General features: G+C 38.2%; 2 protein-coding genes across 3 annotated transcripts in view; both read left to right on the top strand.

Annotated features, from left to right (window-relative positions):
- The window catches only part of LOC107680845 (granulins-like), a 12,155-nt gene extending 8,177 nt beyond the window's left edge, over positions 1-3,978 (top strand). The window contains exons 18-20 of the mRNA XM_016476897.1: positions 1,764-2,006; positions 2,090-2,338; positions 3,240-3,978. Coding sequence (XP_016332383.1) covers positions 1,764-2,006; positions 2,090-2,338; positions 3,240-3,392 — 645 coding nt within the window. The 3' untranslated portion in view covers positions 3,393-3,978. The remainder of the gene's footprint in view (positions 1-1,763; positions 2,007-2,089; positions 2,339-3,239) is intronic.
- A 1,398-nt stretch (positions 3,979-5,376) lies between these two features.
- Positions 5,377-11,576, top strand: LOC107680882 (RUN domain-containing protein 1-like). 2 transcript variants are annotated; one of them, XM_016476954.1, is made up of 6 exons: positions 5,377-6,195; positions 7,293-7,301; positions 7,723-7,881; positions 8,019-8,217; positions 9,148-9,243; positions 9,330-11,576. In XM_016476954.1, exons 1-6 carry the CDS (start codon positions 5,815-5,817, stop codon positions 10,199-10,201), a joined length of 1,716 nt encoding a protein of 571 aa, XP_016332440.1. In that variant the 5' UTR covers positions 5,377-5,814; the 3' UTR covers positions 10,202-11,576. The 2 variants fall into 2 exon arrangements, with proteins under 2 accessions (XP_016332440.1, XP_016332441.1); XM_016476955.1 differs by lacking the exon at positions 7,293-7,301 and having other exon boundaries at positions 5,378-6,195.
- Positions 11,577-11,813: the final 237 nt, after the last annotated feature.

The raw sequence follows: 11,813 nt of genomic DNA, 5'->3' as shown, positions 1-11,813 counted from the left end.
TGTATATATATATATACACTGTATATATATATATATATATATTTTGCTACAAGTATCTTGTTTAAGGATGGTTAAATGATCAAATAGAAAACAAGACCCAAAAAATACCAAATAAAGATGAATTTTGCAACCAAAAGGCCCTCAATTACTTTTAGACAAGTTTTATCACATACTAATAGTGCATATATTATTAGAGAGAATTAACAATAAAAAGATAACTAAAGGTCAGGTTGTTCTGTCTGCAGGCTGTGTGTTGTAAGGATAGATTCCACTGCTGTCCACACAGCACCATTTGTGACTTTGTAACACTCACCTGCAATAGCAACACCACATACAGTGGGTACGGAAAGTATTCAGACCCCCTTAAATTTTTCACTCTTTGTAGTGAAAAATTTAAGGGGGTCTGAATACTTTCCGTACCCACTGTATGTACTTATGTCAGACATAATCCCACCCTCAGCTAAGGAGGAACAGAAACAGCACGAGGACGTGAAAGAGAGAGTGGGGAAGTACAATAGCAGGGTTCCGAGTGATGCACAAACGTCCTGTCCAGATCACACTACTTGCTGTCTTATTGCACAAACCAACAAATGGGGCTGTTGCCCTCTGCCTAATGTGAGTGTGAACACAGAGATGTTTATTTGTGATAAACATCTTCTAAATTCTATGCAACCCATGTTCTGCAGGTTGTTGTTTTAGTGAACTACCTGTTTTTCTGATTTTATCATCATTATATCGCATCTATTATAAAGGCCCTTTGTTTTGATGAGTGTATATATAGTTCCAGGTACTTCCTTGTGCATGTAACACAAATGCACAGTCCTCACTGACTTGAAAATCGATACGAAGTACAATACTGTTTAAAAATGTTGTGGTCTGTTTTTTTTTTAAAGAAATTAATACTTTTATTCAGCAAGGATGCTTTAAGTTGATCAAAAGACATTCAAGACAGTAAAGACATTTAAAGGGGTCATATGATGCTGCTAAAAAGAACATTATTTGGTGTAATGAAATGTGTTCATGCGGTTTAAAGTTACAAAAACATATTATTTTCCACATACTGTACATTATTGTTTCTCCTCTATGCCCCGCCTTTTTGAAACGCGTCGATTTTTACAAAGCTCATCGGTCTGAAAAGCGAGGTGTGCTGTGGTTGGCCAGTTATCCAGTGCGTTGTGATTGGCCGGATACCTCAAGTGTGTGACGGCACCAAGAGCTTGTAACACTCCAAAGATAAAGGAAAAATTGAAATCGCATCATATGACCCCTTTAACATTTAACATTTAACATTTAAGATTTATTTTTATTTCAAATAAATGCTGTTCTTTTGAACTTTCTATTTATCTAAAAACACAAAAATGACAAAATATGACATAAGAAGAAATGTTTCATGAGCAGCATATTAGAATGATTTCTGAAGGATCATGTGACACTGAAGACTAGAGTAATGGCTGCTGAAAATTCAGCTTTGCCATCACAGGAATAAATTATATTTGAATATATATTTAAATGGAAAATGGATATTTTAAATCGTAATAATATTTCCCGATATTACTGTTTTTTTTTTTTATCAAATAAATGCAGTCTTGGTGAGAATAAGAGACTTATTTTAAAAACAATCGGACCTACCAATCTGATTTTTTTGAAATGGTATGCAGTTTGTTTTGCAATTTTTAAATCAAATAGAGTTTTAAAGGAGCATGGTGTGAAGGTCAGATTGCCCATAAGTGTTCAGCTTGAACCTTTTTCTCATTTTTTCTCAGGCTGTATGTTGCACAGATGGTGAACACTGCTGTCCGGCTAACTATAAGTGTGATGTGACCAGGGTGTCTTGCATCAAGGGAGATGTGGTGATCCCCTGGTACAATAAAATTTCTGCTCAAAGCACACCGGCTCCAAGCTTGGATCTCGATGCTGTTAAGTGTGACAAGCAGTCAAGTTGCTCTGCAGATTCAACCTGCTTTTATCTGTCCACGGGAGAAAGGGGCTGCTGCCCTCTTCCTGAGGTAAGAATATGTGTATGTGGACTGGCTACAGAAAATCTATTCACGTTCAATATTTCATTTCATATGCATCTTATATGCCATAGGCTGTTTGCTGCCCAGACCGGGAGCACTGCTGTCCCAAAGGCTACAAGTGTGATCTGCGTAGACGCTCCTGCATTAAAACCACCTGGCTGCATGTGGAAATAGTCCCACTTGCCCACATTGGTGGCCAAACGCTACAGTCCAGTGTCTCAGAAAAGGACATTCAGTGTGGAGGTGGATATAGTTGCAAAAACAGTGAGACCTGTTGTCCAACCTCCCAGTCCACCTGGGGCTGTTGCCCATCTCCAAAGGTAATGCATTAAACCTTAAAACAATAGTTCACCCAAAAATTTAAAATGTGTTCTCAATTACTCAACTTTATATCATACTTGAGAAGATAAAAATACTTATTTTCACAGAATATATCTGGAATTAAGTTAGTTATTTTTTTATTTTACGCATAAACACAGCAATAAATAAATAAAAATGCCCATGTAGTAAAAATAAAATTGACTCTGAAAACAGGTTTCATTAACTCTCAAGTGTATCTTGTTTAAGGATGTCTAAATATTTAATGGAAAACAAGAATAAAAACATTTTTGCAACCAAAAGGCAAGCACTTAAGGTGAAGTATTAAACCTTAAATGGATAGAAAGGAAAAAATCTGTCATCATTTACTCACATCCATGTTGGTCCAAAGTTTCTTTCAGCTGTGGAACACAAAAGAAGAAATATTTTGTGTCTGTATTTTTTTATCCATACAATAAAAACCATTGGGGTCCAATGTTGTTTTAAAACACCAATGACTTTCTTTATATGCACACAAACAGTGGAAACATTATTTAGAATATCTTTTTTAATTGTACATGTTTGGAACAACATGAGGGTGAGTACATTATGACAGAATTTACATTTCTGAGTGAACTATTACTTTAAATCTTACATGTAACGGTATATGCTCAAAGTTAAAATTCATTTAAAGAAGGTAATGGTTTAAAGATGTTCCAGTGCATAATAGCTGCATCAGAGAATTAATTTCCTTTGAATATATTAATGGAAATGGCCGCACTGTCTTGTGATCTCAGTTCTATTGACTTTTCTGTAAATTCAAATGGCAGTCAAATTGTAAATGTTTATCTTAGTCAAGTTCCTATTTTTGTCCATGTCCTTTCCCTTACTCCTCTCTTTCCTTTGTTATTGCTCTCTCTGAAGGCGGAGTGCTGTGATGATATGAAACACTGCTGCCCTGCTGGATACAAATGTGGCGAGGGTGGAATTTGTACTTCAGCCTTAAGCTTTGACTGGAAGAGCTGGAAAAACTGGAGGGTGTTCTTCTCCAAAAAGAAACGAGCTAGTACTCTGTAAAAAAAACAACAACAAAACACCTGTGTTGTTCCCACTCAGTGGCGTAAATGGCCAACACTCCCTAAAGTGTCATATTTTTAAAAATGTTACATTTATCAAAGTACTAATCAGAAACAGTCAGACATTTTTATTTGCAGGAGAAAGTTTCATTAGGGCTGAATGTGATGGTTACTATCTGTTCCCATTGTCTATCAGTAATACCAGCTACATATTATCCACTGAGCCATTTTACACTCTACATTTACACTTATACTGTCCATTTTAAGAATGGGTCATTATAAGTGTACACTGTTCTTAATTTTTGATGGTTTCCAGTGTTTTGGTTACTGCTCAGTTTATCTGAAGAATAAGTTGACTATGGAATGATGAACAGATGAAACACATATTGAAGCATAGAGGACCTCTAGTGGCTGGATTTAATTCACACGTCTGTCATTATAACTTGCCATGTACAAATATCACAGGCCTCTATGGTTTACAGGTTACATTTTTTCAGACTTGACATAACATGATCTTGTGTCTTGTGATTATGACCACATTGCCCTGGACAAGGAAACACAATAAATTGATATCTTCAGATAACAAACATCACCTTTTCTGTGTAACTTCCTTATTGCAGCTCTTTACCATTAGTTGTGTAATTGTCATCTTTATTGATTTAAGTGCTTGTTTTTAACAGTTATATTGACTGAGCATTGTAATAGATAACTAAAAGTTTTCTTAAGTAAAAATGTGACCAATCTGAAACCGTGAGTTAAAGAGATAAAAGAAAATTGTCTGTCTTTTGAACCTTCTTTTCACTTTCAAATTTATCCAAATTCAAATGTATTAAATTTATTTAAAATTCATATAGATTTATTACAATTGTTAAAAAAGTCATATTTATTTTGTATTTTATACAAATATATAATAATTACAAACAGGCACGCAGAATTTTTTTCCCCCCAAAATGAAGGTATGTTAATTCATTGTGTATATAAGAAAGTCGAAATTTTAGGTGTTGTGACTGATCAACCAATTTTTCACAATTTATTTAATGTTTCACATCACCTTTTGCAAGGAATGTAATTTTTAAAAGTAAAAATAATACTTTTAGTTTTGTGTGTAATGTGTCTGTAAAAAATAGCTTGTAGGCCATAACTTGCTGGGGAAAGAAAGAAAGAAAGAAAGACCACCCTAAGCTTATTTGTTTGTCTCACCCATAGACTGTAAAAAAGATGGACGACGCGTCTCCACCATGGTCTCCACTTACCTAACGCTCTTAAGAAAATGACGTCATTTGAAACCAGAGTCTGCGCAGTAGTGATCGTGAGGTGGAGCCGTGGTATCAAAGTCCCGCCCAAACTCCGCAGACCCAATCGCAAGCTCACAGTCTTGAACATATATCAGCATGCTAAGAGCTACCTAAGATGACAGAAAATGTCTTTGGAAAAATATTATTGGAAGTGTAATTTGATTGTTTAGTTTGTCTCGGGTCCCATTACATTACATGGAGAGGGCGGGGTTTATGACCTGTACTGCAGCGATCGAGACGCCTTGGCTTCACTTTTTAGGATTCGTGCGGCACACTTGGTCTCACCTGGTTAGAAAGAAGACCAGTGAACCAGAAAACGAGGCTGATTAATATATATATATATATATATAGTTATAAATTATTTATTTACTTATTTTTGCATAGTAAGAAAGAGCCATAGACTGTATAAAAACAACCCGGAAAATACAGAAATGGAGTTTATAAAAACTTGAACGACAGCCACAGGCAGACGGCAGCAGAACACAGATAACAGACCAAAGAACCCTTCAACTGTTGCTGCAGTTAGGATCTACCAAATCCATCTGGGGTGCGTTTCCCAAAAGCAAAACTAATAGTTTACCAATAGAATTCAATGGAATTTGCAACCATAGTTATCTAACAATGCTTTTGAGAAACCCCTGGTCGATGGTGCTAATAAAAATCTCTGCTGGGACAGAACAGTCCAAGGGTGTGTTTGGCACGCAGTCCAACCCACTGACTGACACTTAGGGCGTTGCAATAAAACAAACACAGAAAGAATGGAAGGAAGCGTAAACATGGACAGAAACCCTCACCAAACTGTAAAGCCGTCGATTTCGCTGTGCGTTTCTCTGACGTCATTACGCACTAACGTAAACATCCTGCCCACACATTCGTTGATACATAGAACACATTGATAGAACGCACGATTGTTGGAACTGTGGTGCGTTGATTCCATATTACCTCAAGATCTTAGTCTTTTCGATTACGTTGCAATGTTTTCTGAAGGTATTACACAGCGCTGCACCTGCTAAAGCGGTGGTTGCGTATATTCTGAATTCACGTTAAAACAATTGCGCATCAATTAAGTTGGACGAGGTTGTTTTCAGTAAAAGGACAGCCAGGCTGTCTACCTCAGCTACCAATCACATGTCGACGGAGGATCTGTCCACTTCCGACAGCGAAGCTGCCTTCGCGGGAACCGGGCAGCGCTGGGCGCCCGTGGGAGCCGTGGCCAACCCGGAGGATGAGCAGTGGAAGAGAGGCACGCAGGCTGGTTCTGTGTCGTCTAGCGATGCAGACTTGGTATGCAGGTTGCGGAAGCTGGAGGATGAGCAGGAGCAGTTGAATTCATCGCTCCTCGCGTTAACGTCTCACTTCGCTCAAGTGCAGTTTCGGCTGAAACAGATTGTCCACGCGCAGAGCGACGAGAAAGAGAGGATGCTGCTGGAGCTGGAAGAGTTTGCCTTCAAAGGATGCCCTCATGTTATAGGCTGCAGGACACAGGATGCTCAGATGCTGGAAAACTCTGTGAGTTTCATTGTTTTCTGTCGTAGTGATCTCTACCCTGCAGAAAAACAAAAACATAGTAAACCAACCCAAGATCTCCCAAGACCCAGAACCAGCTGCCAATCCAGCTAAATACCAGCCTGGCCACACTGGGGTCCAGCTAAACCAGCATAAGTTAGCTTGGTCAAGCTGGAACCAGCTAAGACCAGCAAACAGGCTTAGTCTCCCCCCCCCCCAGCAGTTATGGTAACACCTACAGATCTCAAATATGACTCAAAACAAGTGCTTTGTAGGAGAATGGCATGAAACCATTTCAAATACATGTAATATACAGCAGGGCTTTTCAATCTTTTAGACACCACGGGCCCTTAATATGATCATCCTTGTGTGAGGGATCCCATCCTAAAATTGAAAAGATATTTACATAATCTCTTGTATAAAGACCCAAATTACACTGTGGACAAATTATTATTATAAGTTATTTGGGAAAATATTTATTTTCTATTAAGTTACATTATAAAAAAAATTCTACTCATTATAGTACTGTACTGTTATATTTATTATTTATTTACCTATTTTGATCAGTTTTTATCCTAATCTAGTTTTTAGTTATTTATTTATTTATTGTAATCTTTTTCTTTTTATTAATTATATATATTTTACACTGTTTTTCTGAACTTTTCAGTGGACCCCAGTTTGAAAACCTCTGATCTACAGTGTCATCAGTGTTATTTTGTTTTCAATAGGCCTGCTTCAATAGTCTTCAATAGTTCCTGTAACAATATGCACCTGTGATACACCCACACATAATAACACAAACCCCCTTTCATTCACACGTGATCAGCCTATACAATATCCCTGTGATGCCCTCAGGAATCAGCATTCAATTTGTCTGCATCTCTCTTGTTAAAAGGCATGTTTTTGTGTCATTCAAGTAACTAATCAACACCCTCTTAAAAATAATCAACACAGTATAGTGATAAAAATCACAGTAAACTATTCAAGGAACATCTGAAAGTCACTCTTTCCCTGTATTTCTTCCTGCTGGAGTATCTTGTTACTGCCATTAAAATGCATTCCTTTCCTCTTATTTCCTCCTCTGCACTCTTTGCTTGCAGGATGAATTGGTGAGTATTATGAACATGACCCTTGTGCAGTCTTTCTTTAAACTTAAGTGTTTACTTGAAGTATTCCAGATATATATCAAGTTCATACTTGATTTGGTTTTGTTTGGTCTCTTTTTCTATTTTATATTAATCAGTTACATTTTTGTTCCCCAGAAACTATTAAATGTAAATTCTTTACAAGATTATAGTCAAACTATAACCATGTTGTATGTATAGCAATGTCTATTCTGAATTGCTTTGCATTTCTGGATAAGCAAAGCTAAACCAAATGAAGCAAACTAATTAAAAGCTCATTATCCTTCATCAGAGCATATGCAAATATGTTCAGCTAGCTACAGTGTAAACATTGTTGATATTTTAAGTTTGGCTTTAGGGTTTTAAAGTTTGTTTGATTGTGTGTTTGTGCTTTTATAATATGCAGAGTGAAAGAGAGAAGAGGGAACGCTTGGAAGCTCAGAGAAAGAAGCAGAAGGAGCTGATTTTCCAGCTGAAGACTCAACTTGACGACCTGGAACGCTTCGCCTACCAGGAGGGCAGCTATGACTCACTGCCTCAGTCTGTGGTCATGGAGAGACAGAGGGTACATCTGATAATACACTCTCATATTGTTGACATCATTCTGAAAGCCATTTAAAGATGTAATGGTCTGTGAAGTGATTACCCTTAAAACCATTGTTGGGGCATTTTATTTAGTGTCTGTCCACCTCAATACTGTAGGTGATCATTGATGAGCTGATTAAGAAGCTGGATGTGAATCTGAATGAAGACATTGGAAACCTCACTCCAGAGGAGCTCCGACAGAGAGTAGACGCCGCTATAGCTCAGATAGTCAACCCGGCTCGAGTCAAAGAGCAGCTGGTGGAGCAGCTCAAGACCCAAATCAGAGACCTGGAGATGTTCATTAACTTCATACAGGGTGAGGAGGTCTGCTTATGGCTCAATGATGTGATGGTCGTTTTTGTCATATTTATGCAAATATACACCAACATTCAAAACTGGATTCTGTAAGATTTTTTTTGATGTTTTTGAAAAAAAGTCTTTTATGCTCACCAAAGGCTGCATTTATTTGATCAAATACAGTAAATGTGATGTTATTACAATTTAACAATGACTGTTTTTTAATTCTATTTTAAAATGTAATTTATTCCTGATGTCAAAGCTGAATTGCAGCATTACCCCAGTCTTTAGTCAAGTCTTATGTATTAAATAGCACTTTATACGATACAGATTGTTTCAAAGCAGCTTCACAGCAGATAATGGTGTCATTATCCAGCTTAATTCAGATTCAATGTTGAATCGATTCAGTTTAATAACAGTGTCAGTGTTGCAAAGTGCATCGATTATGAAACGACTCAGCTGTTTGTGTTCTTATTTGATAGTGTCTGTACAGTCAGATCAGTAATAATTTCTGAATATTAATTCACATGATCCTTCAGAAATCATTCTTAAATGCTGATTTGGTGCTCTGGAAACATGTATTATTGTTTACAGATTATTATTATTATTATTATTATTAACAGTTGTGCTGCTTTATATTTTTTGTGGAAACCGATGCATTTTATTTCAGGATTCTTTATTAAATAGTGAGGTTTTTTTAATCAATTTAATGTATCTTTGCTGAATAAACGTGTTAGTATAATTAAAAAATATATATTTTTATAACAATCTTTCTAACCCCAAACTTTTGAACAGTAGTGGTTATCATTGAGCTTTATGCCACTATCTGCAGAGCCCACTGTACTAGTTTCCTGTGCATAATATCTCATCTGTTACCTTTGAGTTTGATATGCCTATGTGGAGCAACATAAATACATTTAGATTACCATCCTGATCTTGCTCCTCTCAGATGAAGTGGGGAACCCTCTGTTAAATGATGGTGTGAAGAGCCAGCAGGCCCATGCTGCCGGACCAAACACTGGAGCCACTGGAGGGATGAAGCGAGGTAATTATACTTCACTTCATAATACCTTTTTTATTGGAATTTACAGCTAAGACTTGAAACTTTAAATCCCTTCTCTCTGTCCAAAGTGGATCCCGAACAGGCCCAGAGGATGCGGGAAACTGGGCTTCAGCTGATCCAGAAAGCCTTAGCGGTGCTGCAGATCTTTGCACTGAGTCAGTTCAGTTGCGCCGCGGGCCACGTGCCCCGGAACGTGTGGTCTCAGGGTGGTGAGGCTCAAGATTACGGCCCCCTGCTGCAGAAACTTGAAGGAGCCGTGGAGCGCGTACGTCTGCAAGCCTCCCGCCAGCAGCCCAACTCTCAGGAGGAACACGTGGTCAGCTACTCTGCCTGCCTGTCGCCTGGAGGACCTTGGGAGGAACTTACCGCTTCTGTGCGTAAAGAACTGGCCTTGGCGCTCCGGGACCTGCTGGCCCACGGACTGTACGCTCCTTCCCAGGGTATGAGCCTGGTCCTTGCCCCCATTTCCTGCCTGCTGCCCTTCAGCTCTTCTCCCCAGACCCTGCATCCCTGGGAACTTTTCGTCAAGTACTATCATTCCAAAAACGGCCAGGCGTTTGTGGAATCGCCCGCTCGGCAGCTCTCTCAATCCTTCAGTTTGCCTGTAGGGGGCGGTCCTGTGACAGTCACGCCCAAGCAGTCTCTGTTATGGGCCATCCATACAGTTCTCAAAGAGCATGGACGATTCAAGCGTAGTGCGGATTCTGAGTTTAAGGCCTTAGTCTGCATGGCGCTCAATGAGCAGAGGCTTGTGTCCTGGCTCAACCTGCTGTGTAAGTCTGGGACGCTCATCCACTCGCACTACCAGCCCTGGAGCTACATGGCCCAAACGGGCTTTGAAGGTGCCCTGTGCATCCTGGGCCGCCTCAGCCATCTCAAATTCAACCTTCCTGTAGATTTGGCTGTCAGGCAGCTTAAAAATATCAAAGATGCTTTCTAAACAAAAGAAATATATGGGCAATTTGGCAGGTTGAGGAAAAAAGGGAACCCTCCCAACCCTCATAATCTAAATAATTATGATAAAAATTACAAATATTACAATATAATACTAATATATAGCTTAACACAAGTTTAAATCAAATTAAAAGATACTCCCAAATCAACAAGTCCACTGGAATTAAAAAATTGGAAATGAATCAACTTGTGCACTTTCTTGAGACTCTATGTTGCTGTTGGGTCTTGTCTCTAAACTGAAGAGGATGATGATGAAGTCAGGTTTTAATATGCTGCATTGGTCACAACTAAAAGGAAATGTGCTCAGTTTAGTGACCCTGAGCGTGTAACTGCCTCCACCTTACCTTTGAGCTTGTTAAGCTTTTACCAACATCAACCACATTACTCTATGTAGAAAAATGATTTATTACTTGAAATCCTTTCAAGGGCCATTGCGTATGTTTGAGATGCACTACTATATAGTTACAAAACAGTGACATAATGGTTTAATTGCATTTTTTGTTATATACCTATGTAGCCAAGTGCACTCATTTTCTGAGCTTGTACTACATTGGTTCACAGACAAATCAAAAGATCTTTTTAATTTAAGACTGGTTTCCGTTTGCATTATTAAGGGTCATTACATTTCAAACACTGAGATATAGTGCATATAATGTCTGGGTCTTTGCTGCTCTGTGTGTTTTTATCGCTTTCTGAGGAGACCATGCATGTTGGTGAGACCTCACTTAGGTCAATCAACACACTCAGGTCATTCTGAACAAACAAAGACATGCTTATTGGTGTTTGTAAACCACTTCTCTCCTCTAACTCCTTTCCACAGTCAGTTGACACCTTAAAAATTATTGTAGAAAACTGCATCTTGTGGTAGTGCTGCTCATTCGCTGCTACAGAAGGAAATGCACAGCAAGTGAACTGAATTAAATGGAGGTCATTCAGCACATTTGCTGAATATGAGTCTGGTATGCTGTGCATCGGCACTGACTGAATTATTTATGGCCTGTTATGCTATGCCAGCGTTCAGAGGCTCTTCTTGAATACCTGCTATTTCCATGTCTTGTCAATCCTTGTTTACTGCTCTGAAATATTGAATGTACAATCCTTGAAATTGTATTCTGCTACTGTACCCGTTCTGACTCCAGATTTCTCATTCCTTAAACCACCCTGAATACTGATTTACTGAAACCTTCATCCAGTAAGAAGGGGCTGTTTGTTACCACATCATGGAAATGGATTCAGCATTCAGTGTATTTCTCTGCACCATTAGAATATGAAGGAATGGTTGTGATGCATTTATTAGCCCTTATTTAATGTAGTTTTTTTCCCACTTGCTTTTAAAAAAAAATATTATTATCAACCTGAGTACATGCTTGGCCTATTTTGGTGTCCGTTTGTTTGTTTTGTCCTATCATATCTATTTAAGAAATTATTATTGTCTTTGTATCTCTTCTTGGAAAGAATAAGACTTTCAGTTATTTCAATAGTGATTTCAAATCAGTGTCAGTAATATTCCTTTTTATAAAATTTGTGCCATAATTTTTGGATGTAATGATGGTCTCACTTCAGTGATTTCATGGATTAAATGTACTGGATGGACTATG

Source organism: Sinocyclocheilus anshuiensis, unplaced genomic scaffold (genome assembly GCF_001515605.1).
Source record: "Sinocyclocheilus anshuiensis isolate Anshui unplaced genomic scaffold, SAMN03320099.WGS_v1.1 scaffold1230, whole genome shotgun sequence".
Lineage (NCBI taxonomy): Eukaryota > Metazoa > Chordata > Actinopteri > Cypriniformes > Cyprinidae > Sinocyclocheilus > Sinocyclocheilus anshuiensis.
Note: the sequence above shows the minus strand (reverse complement) of the source record. Positions and strands in the feature narration are given on the sequence as shown.